Raw genomic sequence first — 19,301 nt, forward strand, 5'->3', positions numbered from 1 at the left:
TTTGTCAACGGCAAGTCCCAGTCCCCTGGCCCTTCAGCCCACACAAGGGTGGGGTGGTAAGGATCACCAGCTTTGGCCTGACTCAGTACCTTCTGGGGGACAGCCAAGGTGTGGAGTGGGCACCCAGTCTAGTAGGGGACATCAAGCAGATTAAAAGGCAGTTATGATCGTGAACGGTATTGCTACAGGAAGTCTGGCATAGGGACCCCAGGACACTTAAACAGCCTGGGGGCAGGGAGTAACGGTAGGGAAGACTTCCTAAAACAGGCACCTGAACTGGGTAAAGAAACGAGGTAAGGAGTCAGCCCAGTCAAAGGCCTGAGTTTGAGATGCTGTGAGGCCCAGGGCAGAGGCCCTTTGGAGCCATGCTGCAGACTGGATCCTAAAGGCTGTGCTCGAGGTGCTTGGTGACCAGTCACTGCTGGAGTCCGGGCAGGCTGGGTCCTGTAGGGAAGGGGTTTCCGGAACACCCCCAGCCTGCCCCGATGTGTGGGACAGATGGGCTGCCTTCAGGAGCCACGGGGGGAGGACAGCAAGTAACAGCCTACCTAGGCTTAGTTGTTGGAAAGACCTGACTTCAGTCTCTCTCCTCTCTTGACACCTCTCAAGCCTGTTTCTTTACCTGTGAGAGGAGGATAAAACCACACACCTTACAGGGTTTTATGTGAAATGATCTATGTAAAAACATTAAGCCCTTAGGAGCAGTGAGAAGAGACATTTTAGGTGCTTGTGGGAGAAACTTTAGGGACGAGAGGATTTCTGTATTATCAGTAGCTGAGGATAAAGTATCAAAACAGAATATGCCCAGTGCCCACCCTACCTTGTCTGCGATCCTGCTATGGGACAGTCATCACCTATTCATGTCACCCAAGTCAGGCAGGCCTGGCCCCAGAGAGTGGGTTTGGCCAGCCTCATCTGTCACCCCATGCCCCTCCCTGCCTTAAACCCTGGCTCCAGCTTCCGGGATCTAGGAGGAAGCCTCAGCCTGGGGCAGGTATAAACCGGTCACTCAGCTTCCATCTTATTCTGCAAAGAATGAACGGAGGCTTGCCCCTCCATTGCGTGAAGACGCTTATAGATGTTAATCTTATTCCAAATCTGTTTCGGGGTATCTTGATAGTAATTCTCATTCTGGGCCATTGTCTAAGAAGGGAGAAGGGTCACTCGTGGGCTGGACAGGCACAGGTTCCTATGCTGGCTCTGTTGGCAAGCCACTTTCTGTCCCTGAGGTTGATTCCTCCCCCTCAAAAGACACGATATATGTGGGGAAATGAGTGCAGATGTCCACAGGGATGGGGCAGGAGCTGGAGCCAGCCGAGCGGCTCATGCTCCATCCACAGCCACCTAATCTTTTGTAGGCGCAGGGGTCCTATGTAGCCAGATCTTTTTGATTTTTAACAGAACCTGAACATATGAATGTTTATTTGAAACCTCCCGTAATTAAAATGGCAACTAGTTCAAGTTCTTTAACAATACCATGCAAAGAAGACATCGTATCTGGGACAGCAGCTCTGCCTACCCCGCTATGCGCACTGTCAGCGGGATCCATGTCCCAGAGTCTGTCTTCCTTTTGTGTCCACCCGGTCTCAGGAAACAAGCCCTAGACAAGCAGATCGGATCTCGAATGGTCCAGGGCGCCTTCCAATGGGCCTGGTGGTCTTTCTGCCAGCCTGAGCCACGCCCCTTGCCCTCCCCGTGGTCCACCATGTAGCGTACGTAGTCTGTGAGGTCCCGGGACAGCAAATTTCCTTTCTGGGAGGCTGGCTTCTGCCTCTAGGTCTGGGGTGAGAGAAGCCAGGAGACGGGAAATGTGGCATTGCTCCCTGTGGTATTTGAGCTGCCCGGTCACCCCTTTATGCAATCCCAAGCAGCAAGAGTCGCTACACCAGCCATCTGAGGGGTTTTACCTCTCCATCCCCATGTTCAGGGCTGGAACCTTCCCCCTCAGCCTATGATACAAGCCCAGGCTCTGCCTATGACACGATCATCACTCAGCAGCAACTACCTGAAAGGCACATCATCTTTTGAGTCTCAAGCGGGTAAGAGAAAAGCACCAAACTAATAATTTTTACTTGGTGCCAGGTCCTGGGGACAGAGATGAAGATATTTTATTGAGCAATTCCCAGGACCACTGGGGATTTATTAGTGAGCCAAACACAAAGTCCTTGACCTGAGGAGATTGTGTTGGGGGCTAGAGGCCCAGACAATACACGGATTAAACAAATAAATATATACCACTAAGTATCCGCAAGTGCTATGAATTAAAATAAAGCAGGGAAGAAGTTATGGAGTGAAAGGGGGTGCTATTTTTGAAAGGGTGGTCCAGAAAAAGACGTTCGGGAGAAACTAGCCCTAGGGGAGCCTCAGACCAAAGATGACGGGATGACTGAGGGATGGTGTAAGGAACAAACAGTACGTAAAGATCTCAACCTGGGGAGTCCTTATTAGGAAAGTTAAGGGTAGAAAAAAATAAATTCTGGAAAATACTACTGAGATGCCAAGGGCCCCAAGCAAGTTAATTTCAGAGATTAAAAAAAAAAAAAAATTGAGACAGGGAAGCTCCAACCCAGGTCCCATGTGTGCCATGGAGGAAGTATGAGGGAGGTCGTAAAGGGACCTTCGACAGGTAAGGGCAGGCTGGTTGAGTTGACTGTGGGGAAGTCGCAAACCTAGAAAGGGCGGGAGGGAGGTAACGGGCAGGATCAAGTTCTGAAACCCAGCCCAGTACGGCGAGGGCGGGAGCAGGGGCCGGGACCCCGTCCTGCCAGTACCTTTCTCTAACGAAAGGGCACCGCCCTGTTGAGGTCCACAGCCAACCCCATCTCGAACCGGTTCTGCCGCACGGATCTGGCATGGTCCTAGGCATGTCGGATGTGGGAGCTATGGGCAAAAGAGAGGGAGACCGCGGAACCGTCATCGGGCCGGCGGCCTCCTGACCCCGGCCCCTTCAACATTCCATCCAGCATTCCAGTAAACACTGTAACCAAACTTCTGCCTCCGGGTGTTCCCCTTGGCCTTGGGCATCGCGCTGACCACCCAACAGGCAACTCGGACACCGCGCTTCTCACTCCCAGCACCTTGCGCAACAGGTTCCTTCCAGCAGGTGCGCGCAGGGCTTGGCAGACTTTTTGGGAAATGTAGTCCTCCGGTAGCAATATCGTGCTGATTACTACAACTCCCAGAATGCAACGAGCGGTGGCGCCTGCGTACTACTCAGCTAAGGTTTTAATTCTGCCCCCTTCGTGACCTCATCAGGCGGCGAAGCTCAGCATCTCTATTCTCTCCTACCGCCGATTACTGGGACTCGACTCCAGGGGCACCCTTTTGAACCATCGCATACCTCAGCCACTGCCTCACCTGCAGATTCCATCAATGGATGTGGCTGAATAGTGAGCGGTTTCTGGTAACCCGCGGTTACCTTGTTAGCTGGACAGAGCTGGAAAGTGCTGGCTTGACTTACCAACACGATTGAGAGCTTACCATGTCCAAAGCACAAACTCATCTTATCCTTACAACAGCTTCTTGGGGTAGGGACTGTCATTCCATTTTAAAGAAAAAGGAATTGGGGCACAGAGAGGAAAGTGACTTTCCCAAGGTCATGTAACTCTCAGGGAAAATCCAAAGTCTTCTGGTTTCTAAGCCTGGCATTTGTCCCCATGACGGTGCCTGATGCAACTGGTAAGTGACATCTGTCTAGCATTTTTAACTTTTCTAAGGGGGCTTCATCAAATCCGTTCCCCGCTCCACGACAGTGAGATGGATAGCAGAGCCCACAGCTGTGGGAAAGACAGGGGCCTTTACGGCTGCCTTAACGTCCGTGCAGCCGGTTGTACGATCTTAGCCCAGCACGGCCTGCGGGCTGGAGGTGCCATCCCTCGCCCCGGTACGGAGCAAAACAGGCAGAGCTAAGACCAAGACCAGGTTGGCCTCTAGGAGGAAAGACACGTTCTGCACTGTGAGGCGGATGGAAATGACTGCTTTAGGCCGAGGAGTGTCCGAGAAGCTGCCTGGTCACTCCTCGTCGCGGTTGTCTGAGCTTCGCAAGGCCGTCAGTGACAGCAACGTCACAGTGGTTCCAGGTATGAGCCCAAACCCCATTCTACAGCAAGCGCAGAGAGGGTAAACTGAGGCATGACATCAGCCCCAGCGCAGGGGCCCTGTCCTCAAGCCCCTCTTTTCAGGAGGGATGTGAGATGATCCAGGCCGGTCGCCCAGCGCCTGGCACACAGTCGGCGCTCAATGCTTCTTCAGTAATGAGCGCATCTCCGAGCCGTGTGCGTCATGAGCGGAGAAGGCACCTGGAGAGGAGCCCAAACGGGCCTTCTTGCGGCTCTGCAGCCCTTCACGCTCCTCTGGGGACACTGAGTCAGAGCCGACAGGCGCGGATGCGGGAAAGGGAGGGAGGGGCGCGGGACCGGAGGGGAACTGACCCCGGGAAGCCGATGGGGAGGATCGAGGATCGGATGAGGATCGTGAGGAAGATCGTGCGGAGAGGAGGTGCGGCGAGGGAAAGGAAGGAAGCGGGAGGGGGCGCAGGGAGGGGGCGCGCGGCGGCTGACGTGGGCCGGGGTCGGCGCCGCTGGCTGTGGGAGGCGGCGGCGCGCAGCGGCACAGCGTCCCCAAGCGAGGACGAGCGAGCGCCGCGCCTGCACCTTCAGGCACAGCCGAGTCGAGCCGCGTCCTGGCGGGCTCCTGCCGCTCCCGGAGCCACCATGGCCCTGGCCCTCTGGCCGCGCGTCAGCCGTATCCTCTGGCTCGCCTGCCTCCTGCCCTTGGCCCCGGCTGCGGTGGCTGCAGGTAAGGCGCTGCGCGAGCCGGCCGCCTGCCCTCCCCCAGCCGCGGCGCGCCCCGGGCCTCTCCGGGAGCCCGGGCTTCGGAGCTGGCACCGTGCGCCCTGCGCGCACCTCCCTCCTCCCCCGAGCCCCGGCACCGCCCTGCGGAGGGGACACGGCCAGCTGGGCGCCGCAAGGCCCTCTCCTCTCTCCCCTCGCCGCTCTCCCCAGAAGTCGCCTCGCCACTCGTGGGGTTCCCCGCGCCCCTCGGTTCCACCTCCAGATAGGCCTTGCCCAGGGAACCGCGCGCGGTGGCCGTCGCATCCATCCCGACACTTGGGGAACTCGCAGCCGCTGGGAGTGGGGGAGGACGATGCGGGGACCCGGAATGTGCGAGCTCGGTCCTCACGCCACAGCCTCCCAGGAGGCGCGACCAGGTTGCCCGAGGAGCGGCATTTTTGCCTTGAAATGTCGCCGTGTCTGGAGAGCCTTTCCACTCTGTTTGTGTTGGCTCCGGGAAGGACGCGATTTTAGAGCCCAGGCGGCCGGTCTGCCATTTCCTCTCGGGGAATGACTTCCAAAATGGACCCCGAACATGGTCCTTCGGGTCCCACTTCCGTGTCCCCCGCCGCGCATCTACCGTCCCCACCGCCCACCGCCCACCGCCAGAAGGCCAGCACTAACTCTTCTGCCTTATTTTGGGGACAAAAAAAAAAAAGGACCCAGATTGGAGAGTTGTTGGGGGACAGTTGGGACGTGGGCAGCTATGGGAGGGGTGTTAAATATTATCCAACAGTTTTCATTACCTGCCTTCAAAGAATGGGGGACAGAGGAAGCGATTTAAGGCAATTTTGTGAAATAAAAGCCACAAGATCAAATAAAAAAACTTACATCTCAGGGATGAAGTAAGAGAATTATGGGAATTATGCTTGGTCAGGGTCATTTACTTTCCCCTAGAAATTCGTATAGAAATGGGGTCTCTTGTCCATTAGGTTACATGTATCCAAAATGACCGATGTGGCCTAAATTATCAAAAAAAAAAAAAAAAGCGGATTCATTATTTGGAAGTCATGTGTAGTCCCCAGCCTCCCTGTTGCATCCAGGATATGTTCAAATTGCTGAGAATGGGGTTGGGGGAAACCCACAGGGGAAAAATAGAGGTCGGGTCGCCCTTCCCCCGCCTCCTGGGGTGTGGTCAGCCCCTGGGGTGTGGTCAGCCCCTGCAGAGTGCTTCCTGCGCCTGGGGTCCAACTCAGAAGCCCATGTCCTGGACCATTAATTAATTCCGGGTGGTTTTCTCCAGACCTCAGAGGCATCTTGGGAAAGGTTTGGGGCTGTCAACAAGTGCATATTCGGGGCCCCTCATGCTGTGTTGTCAGGGAAAGTGCGTGTGCTCTGAGCCGAAGCCCTAGGGCCTGCTTGTGGCTTTTGCTCCCAGGGGTCAAGCTTTGCAGCAGTGGCCCCTAATCATTTTGCCATGACCCTTCCAGCGCTGGGTCTTCCCCAGCATCTATGGCACTCCAGAAGCCCCTCCTTGGCTGCTCCATACTCTAAGGCTGTGGCATCTGGGCCCCCAAACTCAGAAAGATGGATTTGGATGGGTAGAGTAACAGGACCTGGGCTTAGTTCCTCCAGCCACAAGTGGCAAAGCCTTCACAGTCCATTCCAGCCTGGATGTCCTAGACACTTCCCAGAACCCTGAGGAAGAGGGACAGCATCACCCAGAAGCTATGAAACATCTGCTCTAAAAAGATAAAAGAAAAGAAAGCTTGAGGGGAAAAAGTGCTTTTGGAGGCTTCTTGTGCCTGGACAGGTGGGGTTCTCCCAGGAGCTGCGCCAGTGTCTGCGCAGTCGGCTGGAGCCACGGCCCCTCCCCCACCCTTTGCTCCTCCCCCTCATCCTGCTGCCCTCCGGATTCCATTCCCCTGGCAACCGATCTGCGTCGTGCTGACAGGCGCCAGTCTAGCTGCCGATGCTGCATGGCCATTAGCATGCAGCCAGCCACATGTCCACGCCACCTGCCAGCCTCACTTCAGCCCCCACTCTTGGCCTGGGGGTGAGCAGGAGCGGAGGGAGAAGGCAAGGCATGGCTTCTTATCCGAGCACCAATCTCAGCCAGAGGGAGATCGAATAGAATTCAGTCAAGATGGGGCACATCTGCTCGTGGTCCCAGGGGATCAGGGGACTGAGTCTCTCAATGGAAAATACACGCCTTATCTTCTTGGGAAAGCTTCTCCCACAGCATCTGGAGTTCTCTCTTTGGGACACGGGCAAGGGGAAAGCCTGGAGCGGTGAGGGCAGGCAGCGTTGCCATCGGCGGATGTGGCCGAGTTGAGGACACTCACTGCAGGTCTCATGAGGCATGACCTGCGCTTCTGGGGTGGGGCCCAAGGACAGGGCTCAGTCCATATCCCCGAAGTGAACAGTCTTCCGGGGCATTGCCAGGAGGGCGGGTGCCTCCGCCACACCCTTCACTCCAGGTGCCACTCGGCGACAGCAATGTCGGACATTCACTGTGTGCCAAGCACTTTGCTAGGCACAGGGGAGATGGAGGTGACCATAGCCCCCGGCGAGCTTGCAGTGCGGTGGGGACAACGAAACTATCATCTGAACATAGAGTCGTGACAGCCGTGTGCTCGGGCTGTTAGGCGAGCGCCAAGGAGGTGAGGCATTCAGGGAAGGCTTCCTGGAAGAGGTGATGTCTAGGGACAGATAGACGGAGGAGGGCAACAGGAACAGCATGGGGGGAACTGAAAAGGTAAAGTGGCCAGCTACAGCGTAGACGGACCGACACGTGCATCCGGGTTTCACCCTGAGACTGGCCCGTGATCAGATTACCCTGCTAGAAGCCCGCTGTTGGGGGTGGCTGAGTGTACGGCAGGACTAGAGGCCAAGGGTCAGGGACAGGATGTGGCAGTAATCCAGCCAGGGCCTTGAGCAACATCGACAGTGATGGAGAGGAGGGAAGGGTGCCCAAGGAGCAGTTAGGGTGGCAGAGGTCTAGGGGTTGATTCTTGGGACAGCCGGATCCTCTAACTCCAACACGGGGTGCTAAGCGAAGGCAATAGCAGGTCTCTGGAGGAGAGAAATCCAGAGGGTCGAGAGCAGTGCCGTCCGGCGGGACTTTGGGTGACGAAGGGAATGTTCTGGATCTATGTCATCTAGAAGAGTAGCCACTAAACCACCTATGGCTGGCTATTAAGCCCTTGAAGTGTGGCTCGTGCAACTGAGGAACTGAATTTTTAGTATTCATTAAATTTGACTAATTAATTTTGATAAACTTAATTACATGTGGTTAGTGGCTCTTGTATTGATTGCTCAGCGCAGGTCTGGAGCCCAGAAAGTAGGTCTGCGTGGCTGGGTTCCGTCAGCCTTTAGAAGGCGCTTGAAGGTGGGTGGGAGGGAGTGGAACGAGCAGCCCCTCCCCGCTTCCTTCTGCCCCACCTCTTGTGCCAGGTGTGCACTGCAGCAGGCCGGATGCTCTGTAACCGCCAGCCCTGCAGAAGTGTCACCTGCAGAGGAAAACTACAAATTACAGGAAAAGAGTTACGGAGACGCAGTGTCACCGCTCACAATGCTAGATGGGATTAGCGCGCAAATACCGAAATGCATAGCGGTCCGACCATGGACATGCTTCGGATATATTACCATGTGAAAATAAAACAATTAAAACAATTCAGAATTGTTTTATGCATGGAAAAGAGACGTGAGGACAGCAATACGACAGCAGCTGTGGTCTTTGGGAGGTAGGAGATAGGACATTTTTAATGTTCTTATGTGTATGGATTACTTTTATGATGGAAACGAGCCTTGTTTTTAGACTCTTACCTTGTTTGTATGGTAAAATATCATGCAGCTGTCTAAAGCAGTTGAAGAATAATGACTTAGAAAAATACCTATGATATAGAATTGGAAAAAAACCAATAGAATATATAATCTCAGAGTAAGGGCATGATTTTAAAAAAATAGTAGGGAATGTCCAAATATGGTAACAATAGTTGTTACTGATTATTTTACTTTTTAATACAATGTTTTAATATTTGTCTACTTTTCTTTGTTTTCAGGTTAAGATTAATCTTCCCCTCGGTGTGGTTGGGAGGGGAGGGGAGTGTTATTTAAAAGGCCTCTAGCCTGCCCTCTTCCCCATATGCCGAAGACTGTGTTCTCTGGTAGCAACCTGCAAGACTAATTCCGGGGTTTCCTGTAAGAGATGCATCCCCAGTAGTTCAAGTTCCCCAAGGAGTTGACCCGACTGGAATCATAGAAGTTACAGCGTTGGCCCTGGCAGGAATCCTGAAGTCACTTAGAGCAGTGAGGCCCAGTGGAACTTTCTGTGATAATGAAGATATTCAAAATGCACAGTGTCCAAAATGGTGCCCGTCAGCCACATGTGACCACTGAGCCCTTGAAATGTGGCTAGCGTGGCTGAGGAAAGTGGGTGTTCAATTTCGCTTGCTTTTACTTGAGACTTAATTAGCCGTGGTTGGCTAGTGGCCACTGTATTGGACATTGTGGATCTAGAACCTCTCGCTTTACGGATTTAGAAATTCAGACCGAGAGACGCGGGGACTTGGCTCGAATCTCCTTCCCACGGCTTGTTATTCCACTGTCAGGGCGGTGGGTCGCTAACAGGCTCGGCTTTGTGTTTCCGATTGGCATTTTGCTTGATGTGTAAACTAGCCCAAAGAGTAGGTGACGGCGGGCATCTCTTGGCAGCAGCTGTGGTGGCTCCTCCCGTGACATGCGTGAGTAGTCATTTTCATAGCTAACATATAAGTCTGGCCAGGTCGGGCCCATGCCACACACATGGTCTGTAATGTAAACTGGGGACACTAGAAAGAACATTGTGTGATTTGTAGTCAGTCGCGCCTGGGGTTGAATCGAGTTTGACAATGAACTAGCCGTACTGGGCAAGTCACTTGAGCTGGCTGGGCCTCCGTTTCTCCACCTGTAACATAGAATAATAGAAGCTAGCCCAGAGGGTGCCATGTCCCCTCCTGAAAAGCAGTGTTTGTTTCTGGGCTCCTAGGCCGGTATGAGCTCCACCTCACCACGGATAGCCCTGCCACCACGGGCGTCGAGGTGACCGTCACGGCCAGCCTGGTGGCCAGTGACAATGGCAGCCTGGTCCTGCCCACCAGCTTTCACTTCTACCGCTTCCATTGGATCCATACCCCGCTGCTGCTCACGGGAAAGACTGAAGAGGCTTTCAGCTCAACCATCCGCGCTGTGGGGAACACGCCCGGGGACTTCCCCGTCTCCGTCTGGGTCACCGCCGCCAACTGCTGGATATGCCAGCCTGTGGCAAGGAGCCTCCTCGTCCTCTCCATCACAGGTGGGGACCTTTCCTGTTTGCTAATTTGCCTCCAGACTCTTGGTGCAGAGAAAAACCGGCAGGCCTGGCTAGTCATCACAGAAATGCAAATTAGACCCGTGGTTCCTTCTTCGTTGTCAGCGGAGTTAAGGGAGGATCAGAAAATGGTAATACCCGTTGCTGGCAGTGTTGTGCTTAAATGGACACTCAAAGTACGTTTTGCTGCTGGGGGTCTAAATTAATACAGCCCCTTGGAGAGCAGCTGATCTATCTATATGTGTCAGTGGTTATAAATTATTGTACTCTTTGGCCCGTTCATTCTCATTCTCTCTCTCCCCCAACTTCCCTCCTTCCAAGAAGTCCCTGCTGTCTTGGAGCTCACAATCTCTGAAAGCATTCATCTTCAGGAAATACACCTCCATTTGGGTAATGCTTTATGCACGAAGGATCTCACCGCAATGTTTGTAATAGCAGAAGAAAATATAAACAAGCTAAGTATGCGACTGTAAAGGGAGCAGATAAGTATATTGATAGAACTTGTATGACGAGTCATAATGACCTTTACAAAGAGTTTGTAATGTCCTGGGGGAACACCCATGTTTGTAAAATTTTCAAAAGCAAAACACAAAATTCTATAACCAATTCGATCAGCCATGTTCAGTACACCGTATACATCACACACACGCACACACCATTACTTTGCAATTCTTCAAAGTGTCAGCGGTGGTTGTATTTGAGTGATAGGCTGTTTCCTTTCTTTTCGATCTGCTTTTCGGCATTTTCCAGATGAGCTTGATCGAGCACGCCTTACTCCCTGCTTTTATGGTGAGAAAAATCGGCTCTTAAATATTTTTTTAGAGAAATGGCTGTAGAACAAACGTCTTCACCCAGCCACGACCTAGCTGTGACAGCCAGAATGTCAGGTGGGAGAGAGGCCGCTCTGCCCGCGGGCACGTGAGGTCACTCCCTGGCTCCGCCCTCCTGCCTCCTCAATGGACTCACCTTCCGTTGGTCTCTCTCTCCCAGAGTTCCTCATGGGGAACCTCGTTGTCACTCAGAACACGTCCCTGCCCTGGCCCAACTATCTCGCCAAGACAGCCCTTAAAATCTCCTTCCTCCTCCATGACCCGAGCAACTTCTTCAAGACCGCCTCCTTTCTCTACAGCTGGGACTTCGGAGATGGGTATGTCCTGACTCCCCTCGACGCCCCAATGCCTTGGCCCACGGCGGTGGCCCCGTTGTCCCACGCAGGGTGCTTCCTACTGTCCCACCTCCACCTGCTCACAATCTTGCTCCGAACATTCCTTGAGCACCTTCCCCGTGCCAAACTCTGGATGTATGGCGACGAGGCAGGGAGCCAGTCACGGGACCTGCCTTCGAGGTGCCTGATAAAACCACAGCTTGTACTAGAAACTTAAAAAGACTTAAAAAATGAAGAGAAATTTTCTCAATATTGTCAGAAGGGGAACAAAGATCAGAAAAGCAGGATGGTGTTGAAGGGGGACAAGGAGAGGAACTGGAAATGCAAACGTAAATGTATTTTTAAGTCTACAGATAATTTGCAGCAGCACAAGGCAGCTCAATGGAACAGAATAGAAAAGACAGAAACAGCCTAAGTTTATAGACTCATTTAATATATTATAGAGTGGTACTTCTAGCCAGTGAACATAGATAAATTAATAAATGGTACCAGGGCAGTTGGCTAACTCTTTGGGAGAAAAACAATTCGATCCCAAACAAAAGCAACTCCAGATAGATTTTAAAAATTAAACATAATGAACCAGGATTAGACTGAAACGTAGGCGATTATGCCATTGGATAAATTAGCAGTGGGGGAGGCATTTCTAAGAAGATAAACAGAGGAGGAAACTAAAGGAAAAATTGTTAGATTGGGCATCACCAGATTTAAAATTTGAGTGTGAAAGAAGTAAATCAAACCAAAGACAAAGGTTAAACAGGGAAAAATATTTGGGAGATATGTAATAGATAAAGGTCCGTTAAACTTCATACATAAAAAGCATTGACAAATCAACATAAAGATTTTCTTTATTGTTATTAGACTTTTAAAAAAGCGATTCAGGTCAATGAAGGGAAAGAGCATGATGTTACTTACACGTTTTATACATTGTATCATAATTCGTGACGGGGCGGGGGTGGGTACGATCCTCCCTGTTTTACAGATGAGAAAATAAGGCTTAGTGTTATATGGATAGGAATCTGGAGCCGAGATTGAAAGCCAGATGTGTCTTAACTCCAAAGTTTGTACCCCTCCCCTCCCCAGACTGGGCCTGTGTCTAACATATGGCCTCTCCCAGATTCCTGCCTTCCTGGTAGGTGATGGGTACCTGTTGCTGGGTAGTTTTCTCACCTGTAACTTACATACACGAAAACCACCAGCATCTACCCTTCCCGAGTACTGTCCACCTCGAGCCCCGGCTTGCTCTGGGGGATGCCACTGTGATGACAGATTTGCTCATGAGGTGTCGGTAGCTGAGCGAGTCACCATACAGCCCCCCACCCCCAACTCTAAAAAGCCACGTGAGTCACTTCCGTCGCCTGTCTCCTCCCCGTCACCTTACAGCACCCAGATGATCACTGAAGACTCTGTGGTGTATTACAACTATTCGATCACTGGAACCGTCACCGTGAAGCTCAGAGTGGTGGCGGAATGGGAACGGGCCACGCCGGATGCTGGGAAGGGTGTCGCGCAGAGGACGGGTGACTTTTCCACCTCGCTGAAGCTGCAGGGTGGGTCTCTGGGGGGCTGGCGCAGGTGGAGTGATTTTCATCTCCCCGTCACGTTGGCTTCTGGTCGGGGGCACAAGGCGCAGTGGGCTGTGCCCCAGGGTACTGCACAGGGAGGGGATGCAGAAATCCGTCTCTCCCTGGCTTTGGCGAAAGGGGCCTCTGGGGCACTGCAGCAGAGTTCTCGGTTGTGCTGCGGTGACACTATGGGGTGGCCCTTTGCGCACGCGGTGCAGATGGTAGGGGACCGGGGGACTCCGAGCCACTTGGGCTCCGGCGCCTGCTGAGGACAGGGAGGCAGAGAGTCCAGAATTGCCCTGGACAGACTCGCAGCCGCCCTTGGGGGAGGGCTGCGGGAGGACAGGGTGCTGGTCACTTGTCTTCAGTCGCCAGGTTAACAGGGTCTTCTCTGCCTTTCAGAAACCCTTCGAGGCATCCAGGTCTCGGGACCCACCCAACTTCAGAACTTCCAAAAGATGACGGTGACCTTGAACTTCCTGGGGAGGTGAGTGAAGTGGGAATTCTCGTCCGGCGTCCGCTGATGGACCTGCGTCTTCTGGCGTCTGAGTTGATGGGCAGATAACGCGACACGCTCCCGCTCCCTCTAAACCGAGCAAAAGCTGACTCATCCTTTCAGATCGTGCTCAAGCGCCACATCCCCCAGAGAGCTTGCACGGCACGCCACGTGCGTCCATGGAGCAGGCTGTGCATGTCCCTGCTGGTTTCATTGGCCTGGCATCCCCTTGGGATCCCAGGCCATCTCTTAGGTACCATTCTGTTCTCTGGTCTGGAAAGTGTGAAGCAGAGGCCAGGACAGCTGGGAGTTCTGTCCTGGAAGGGACACTGAAGTTCATGGCCGCCTGGCCTTTCTTGGACTTGTTCTGTGTTCATACCCTGTGCCACGTCATTTCCCCACAGCCCTCCTCTGACCCTGTGCTGGCGTCTCAAGCCCGAATGCCTCCCGCTGGAGGAAGGGGAGTGTCACCCAGTGTCAGTGGCCGGCACGGCTTACAACCTGACCTACGTCTTCAGACAACCTGGAGATTACTGCTTCAGCATCCGGGCCGAGAACGTCATCAGCAAGACGCATCAGTACCACAGGATCCAGGTGTGGCCCTCCAGTAAGTGTCACTACCCCTTCTGCAGAGCCACAGGGGCAGCAAAAGCCAGTCCCCCCTGCCACCACCGCCACTGCGCCGCCACCACCAACTCTGCCGAGGCCGTCACCAGCCACCCCGCCAACATTAGCCTCATCGGTAACCCCACTGGCCCCGACCGACACCATCGACTGACCACCCATAGCCTCCCGCCACCAGATTCCGCCGGTGCCACCGACAAGCAGCCCTAGCGCCCACCAGTCCTGCCGACACCCCCTCAGCACCAGCACTACTGGAAATGCCACCAGCACCTCGACCGGCACCGCTGTCACCAACACCACATGCACCACCGTCAGCTCTGGCACCGTCCAGAGCCCACAGACAGCCCTGTCACCGCTACACCCTTCCCGCCCACCAGCCCCCACACCGGCCATCTTGACCAAAGCCATCACTGCCATGCCACCCCAGTATCAGCTCCCACTGCCACCACCATCTCTGTCAATGTCCCTTCCATCACCCCGATTACATCGTCTCCAGTGAAGTGACGGCTCCCACACGGAATCAGCGACACACCCCCCTCCACCTCCACCACCGCCCCCCCCCCGGCGCCTGGCCTCCGACGCGGCGCTGTTACCACCACGGAAACCGGCATCCCCAGCAGTGACTGCCGGATGCACAGGGCTGGGGGGGTTGGGGGTGGGTCTCCAAGAGCGTGAGCTGCTCAGAAAGTGTGCATCGCGGTCCCTCTCATTCAGAAGGATGCCCAACCTTCTCCCTCTGGGGTACCCTCCAGCCATCGTCAGGCCCAGCCACTGGCTTACGGGCACGGGATGAGCCGATGATGGCATTGGGTTCTATCCTTCATTTCCAGGGGGACTCTTCTGTGACCCCAGAAAAGTATTTCCTTAGGTAGAGAAAGATGGATCCCAGAACCCTAAGGGACAGATGCCCAGCCAGGTCCCACCTGTATCGTACAACAGGAGAAACTCTCCCAACTGCACTTGTTCCCAGGGTTGGCCCTATAAGTGCACCAGATGTTGTCACTGTCCCTTCCAGTCTCCCTAGTCCCTCTAAACACTTGTGCAGACATCGCATTTCACTCCAGGCCCTGGATGACCTTGGCCAGGCAGACTCTGTGAACTGTGGGTGCTCTCGGGGTGGCAGGGAGGGCTTGGGCCCTGCCTCCCCCAGCACCTCCTGGGCACTGAGTACCTGTGATCCCCTTGAATTCCGCAGATAAGACAGCGCTCCAGGTAATCAATGCCACCTTTTCTTGGGACACGGGTCCTTGTGGCACATGGTGGAGCCCGTGTGCAGGGAACGTAGGAGGAGGAGGGGGAGGGGCGGGGGGAACCTCACCCTCGCCGGTCACCTGCCACGCACCTGGCACGTTTATACCTCCCCTCGCCGCATCCCCACGGCAGCCTCGTGGGTCAGCATTAGCCTTAGGTAGCCTGGTCGGAGCCAGGATTCGAACCCAGGACCGCCTGACTCCAGACCCTGGGCCCTTCCTGCTCTGCCACGTGGCTTCCTGAGGACAGGATCCGTGAGTGGCCCTAGAGCTGCCAGAGGGTGGAAAAGGGCTTTGGCAGAGGTCACAGGGCTGCTCACGTGTCTGTTCAGCATGGCTTCCCATCCCCAAGAGGGAGCAAGGCGGAAGCCACGATGTGCTCGGAGGTCCTGTGCCGCCACCCGTGTCGTGTGCTGTTCACTAGGAGCAAGCCACGCCTCGCGGAAGTTACTGGCGGGACTTGCGGACGAGTTTTAAAGCACGTGCGCGCACCAGCGTGGTTTCCGTGAGATCGCGGCTGGCCCTGCAGGGTTGACCAGTTGGGACGCGTGTGCCTCCGGGAAAGGCCCGTGTGGGCTCTGACGCTTCTCCCCGCCCCCCGCGGTCTCCCGAGAGCTGGCGTCCAGCGCCAGCTGCCCCGGCCCGTGACCTCGCCTTCTCTCGCTCCTAGGCATGCAGCCAGCTGTCTTCGCTTTCCCCTGTGCCACGCTCATCACCATGATGCTGGCGTTGATCATGTACCTCACCCTGAGGCACGCCACTCACCAGAAGGACATGGTGGAGGTGGGTGCTCGGGGGGCAGGGGCTGGACCGCCGGGCCCCGAGAGGAGGAGGATGGAGAGGGTCTGTGGGAGGGCACGGGGGCCAGGACAGAGGGCCTGGGAGGGGTCTGGACAGCAGCACAAGGCCCTGCGGCTGGGGGAAACGTGCCGAAGAGGCATCCATAGGCCAGGAGTTGGCTTCTTCCCATCCGACCTCCCTCCCGTGCTCACCCCTTGCTGGCAGCTGTGCCCATGAGCTGGGAAGGGAGAAGGCAACTAAAACAGGGAGCCCCCGAGAGCAGAAAAGCCGAGGGCGCGATGAAGTGCCGTGTGGCGCCAGAAAGCTCTTTCTGTGCACGCCGCCACCAGCCGCTGAGCTCGCGAGGCCACCGGAGGGGCTCCCAGCGGGCAGTGATTCACCTGTGGGGTTTTCACCGTAGGTGGCTGATTTTGACTTTTCTCCCATGTCTGACAAGAACCTGGAGCCCCCCACCGGGGTCAAGTGCTGCTGCCAGATGTGCTGCCGGCCCTTCTTTCTGGAGACTCCCTCTGAGTACCTGGAGGTCGTCCGCGAGAGCCACGGGCTGCTGCCCCCTTTCTACAAGTCCGTCAAAACGTACACGGTGTGAACGGCGCCCCCGGCCCCGTCTCAGCTTCAACTAACTGCTGACTCAACGTTTTGGGCAGGGTGGTACACGCCACCCAGCAGGGGGTGTTCACGAGTTCAGGGCCATCCGTCCTGGCCAGCCGTCCATCTGTACAGTCTGGCTGCTGCCACCAGCCCCCTCAGTCACGCCCCTTAGCCAGCCGTCCATCTGTACAGTCCAGCCGCTGCTGTAAACGCCTCTCAGTGAGCCGCGCCCCACCCCTCGCCTGTGAAGAGGCCCCAGGCGGGACCCCACACTTGACGTGGTCTCTCCTCTGGACAGCTGTGCCAGGCTGCCCCTTGCACAGTCCTCCCACGTTTGGCGTGTCTGCTGCCCATCTGGGAGCCGAGCTTCCTTCCCCAGGCTGCCCTGCCCAGGTCAGAGAGCTAGGAGGACGGTCACCAACAGTTAAGGATATATGACGAAAGGCCATGCACAGAGACAAGCGGGCGCGTGCACACACGTCTCACACACGGGTCACGCGCATCTCAGGCGCTTTCCTCTGTATCGGTTCAGTAGGTTGCTGGGACGTACCCTGAATTAGAACTAAGATGAAATCTGACCTTCTGCACTTGGCCCAATAGCTCCCGGCCCTGGCCCCTCCCTTTGCGTGCTGTCACTACCTGGTCCCATTCTAAGGACATCCTGTTTCCTGACCGTTTGCTGGGGGCTGGATGGGGGCAGGGTGAATACTTTGTGAGTGCAGAGTGCTTTATAAATGGCACTTTTTATTGAGACCGTGTTAACTTCCACTGAGGAAAAGCCCTTGAAGCAGAAGAGGAGTCGAGCCAGTGGGGACACGGCCTCCCCCGGAGGGGAGGGGAGGGTGTCCTTGTGCGGCCAGCTGCTCCCAGGGGGGCCTTGAGAGGAAGAGGCAGGGCGGGGAACCAAGCCCACTCCTCCCTGCCGGCCCAGTGGCTGGGGCAGGTGGGACAGGCGGAGCAGGTGGAGAGGGCAGGTGGTAGGTGGAGAGGGGACCGCGACGAGGCCCCATCCAACCGTGCAGGGGTGTTCGGCGGGGGGCAGGGCTGTGGGGCAGAGCTCTGCTGCTGTCATCGTTTGCGCTCAGACCTTGTGCAGAAAACAGCGTCCCCTCTGCTGTGCAGCTCATTCTCACGAAATACTGCCATTATTGCTGAATAAAGTTTGCGTGCCCTGCGTATAGCCAAGCCTGTGCCAGGTGGCTCGAGGCTCTTTCTTTTTCCATGCACGGACATTTGAGGGGTTCTCGGCCACAGCAGGACATGCCTGGTGTGCTCTCTGGCCACGTGGACCGAGTGGAGCTGCCGTCTGGGGCCTCCAGCCTTGGCTAGTGGTTTGCACCGGTGGGCCTTGGGCCGCGGCTCGGGCTGCATCTCAGACTGATCAGACTCTGATGAGGGTCTCGTGGAGGAGGGTCCGAGTGCCCCTGGGTGACCAACGTGCAGCCAAGTCTGACACTGGGCCCACCCTAGATCAGAGCGGGGACAGGATGTTGGCTGTACCTGGGCGCTTACTGAAAATGCAGATCCTTGGGCCGCGCCCCCCTCTGAATCGGCACCTGCGGAGAGGGTCGGCCGCCTGTGCTTCCACCAGCCCCGGGCTTCCAGTGCAGCCTCAAGCGTGAGAACCCCTGGTCCGCAGCTGGGCTTCTCCAACGTGGACGTACGTGAAAAACACGGGGGGGTCTCGTTCAAGGACACGGTCTCTCTCAGGACGTCTGAAGCGGGGCCGGTGACTCTGCGTTTCTAACGGATTCCGCATCCGCTGACGCTGCTGGTCTGGGGACCACGCTTTGAGCCGCAGACCTCTGGTCTGCACCCTTCCTAGGCTCTTTTTCTTCTCCGAGGGTTGTGGCGGGTTCTCTTCACGGCCTCTGCTCTTCCACGCCCAGCACCCAGCCCTCAGCACCCAGCGGATGCGCCCCGAGACGGACTTCGCCCCCTCTGTGCCGCTCAGGGAACCCCGCTGTGAATGAGCAAAGCCGTTGAGGGAACCCCTGGGACTAAAGCGTCCCTGGCGTGTGACACGGATGCTGTCGCGCGAACCTCTCCTCCGACCCCTCCCATCAGGGGTCAGCCGGCCGCCACCAGAAGCTGGGAGGGGCCCGGGGCGGATTCTCGGGTACAGACAAACCCCGTGTCGTTGTACTTTGCTTTATGGAGCTTCGCAAATTTTGCATGCTTTACAAATCGAAGGCAACACCCAAAATGTGTCCGAGGTATTCCTGTCTCCGTCGGCTTGGGCCGCCAGGACAAAGACCACCGCCTGGGCGGCTTAAACGACAGAAATTTATTTCCTCACAGTCCTGGAGGCTGGAAGTCAGAGCTCGGGGTGCCGGCGGGGTGGGCTTCTCCCGAGGCCCCCTCCTCGGCGTGTGCACTGCTGTCTTCTTCCAGACCCTCGCATGCGCTTCCCTCTGTGTGTCTGAGTCCTGAGCCCCTCTTTTTATAAGGACGCTGGTCAGACTGGACCAGGGCTACCCTAGGGGCCTTATTTTAACTCAATCACCTCTTTCCAGGCGCTACCCCTACCTACGGCCATGTCCTGAAGGGCTGGTGTGAGGACTCCAACGTTTGAATTTTGGAGGGACGCCGTTCAACCCCCAACACTGATCCCGGACTGCTGGCCTCTAGGACTGAGAGAGAATAGACCTCCACCATTTTACGCCCCCAGTCTGTGGTGTGTTTCGGTG

The 19,301-nt window shown here is 55.7% G+C and overlaps 1 protein-coding gene across 2 annotated transcripts; it reads left to right on the forward strand.

Annotated features, from left to right (window-relative positions):
- The first annotated feature begins 4,670 nt into the window (after window positions 1–4,670).
- TMEM130 (transmembrane protein 130) lies at window positions 4,671–17,796 on the forward strand. 2 transcript variants are annotated; one of them, XM_039878396.1, is made up of 8 exons: window positions 4,671–4,797; window positions 9,802–10,107; window positions 11,113–11,269; window positions 12,668–12,834; window positions 13,252–13,336; window positions 13,750–13,952; window positions 15,890–16,002; window positions 16,421–17,796. In XM_039878396.1, exons 1-8 carry the CDS (start codon window positions 4,713–4,715, stop codon window positions 16,607–16,609), a joined length of 1,305 nt encoding a protein of 434 aa, XP_039734330.1. In that variant the 5' UTR covers window positions 4,671–4,712; the 3' UTR covers window positions 16,610–17,796. The 2 variants fall into 2 exon arrangements, with proteins under 2 accessions (XP_039734330.1, XP_039734340.1); XM_039878406.1 differs by having other exon boundaries at window positions 16,457–17,796.
- Window positions 17,797–19,301: the final 1,505 nt, after the last annotated feature.

The sequence above is a fragment of the Pteropus medius genome, unplaced genomic scaffold, assembly GCF_902729225.1.
Source record: "Pteropus medius unplaced genomic scaffold, Ma_sr-lr_union100, whole genome shotgun sequence".
Lineage (NCBI taxonomy): Eukaryota > Metazoa > Chordata > Mammalia > Chiroptera > Pteropodidae > Pteropus > Pteropus medius.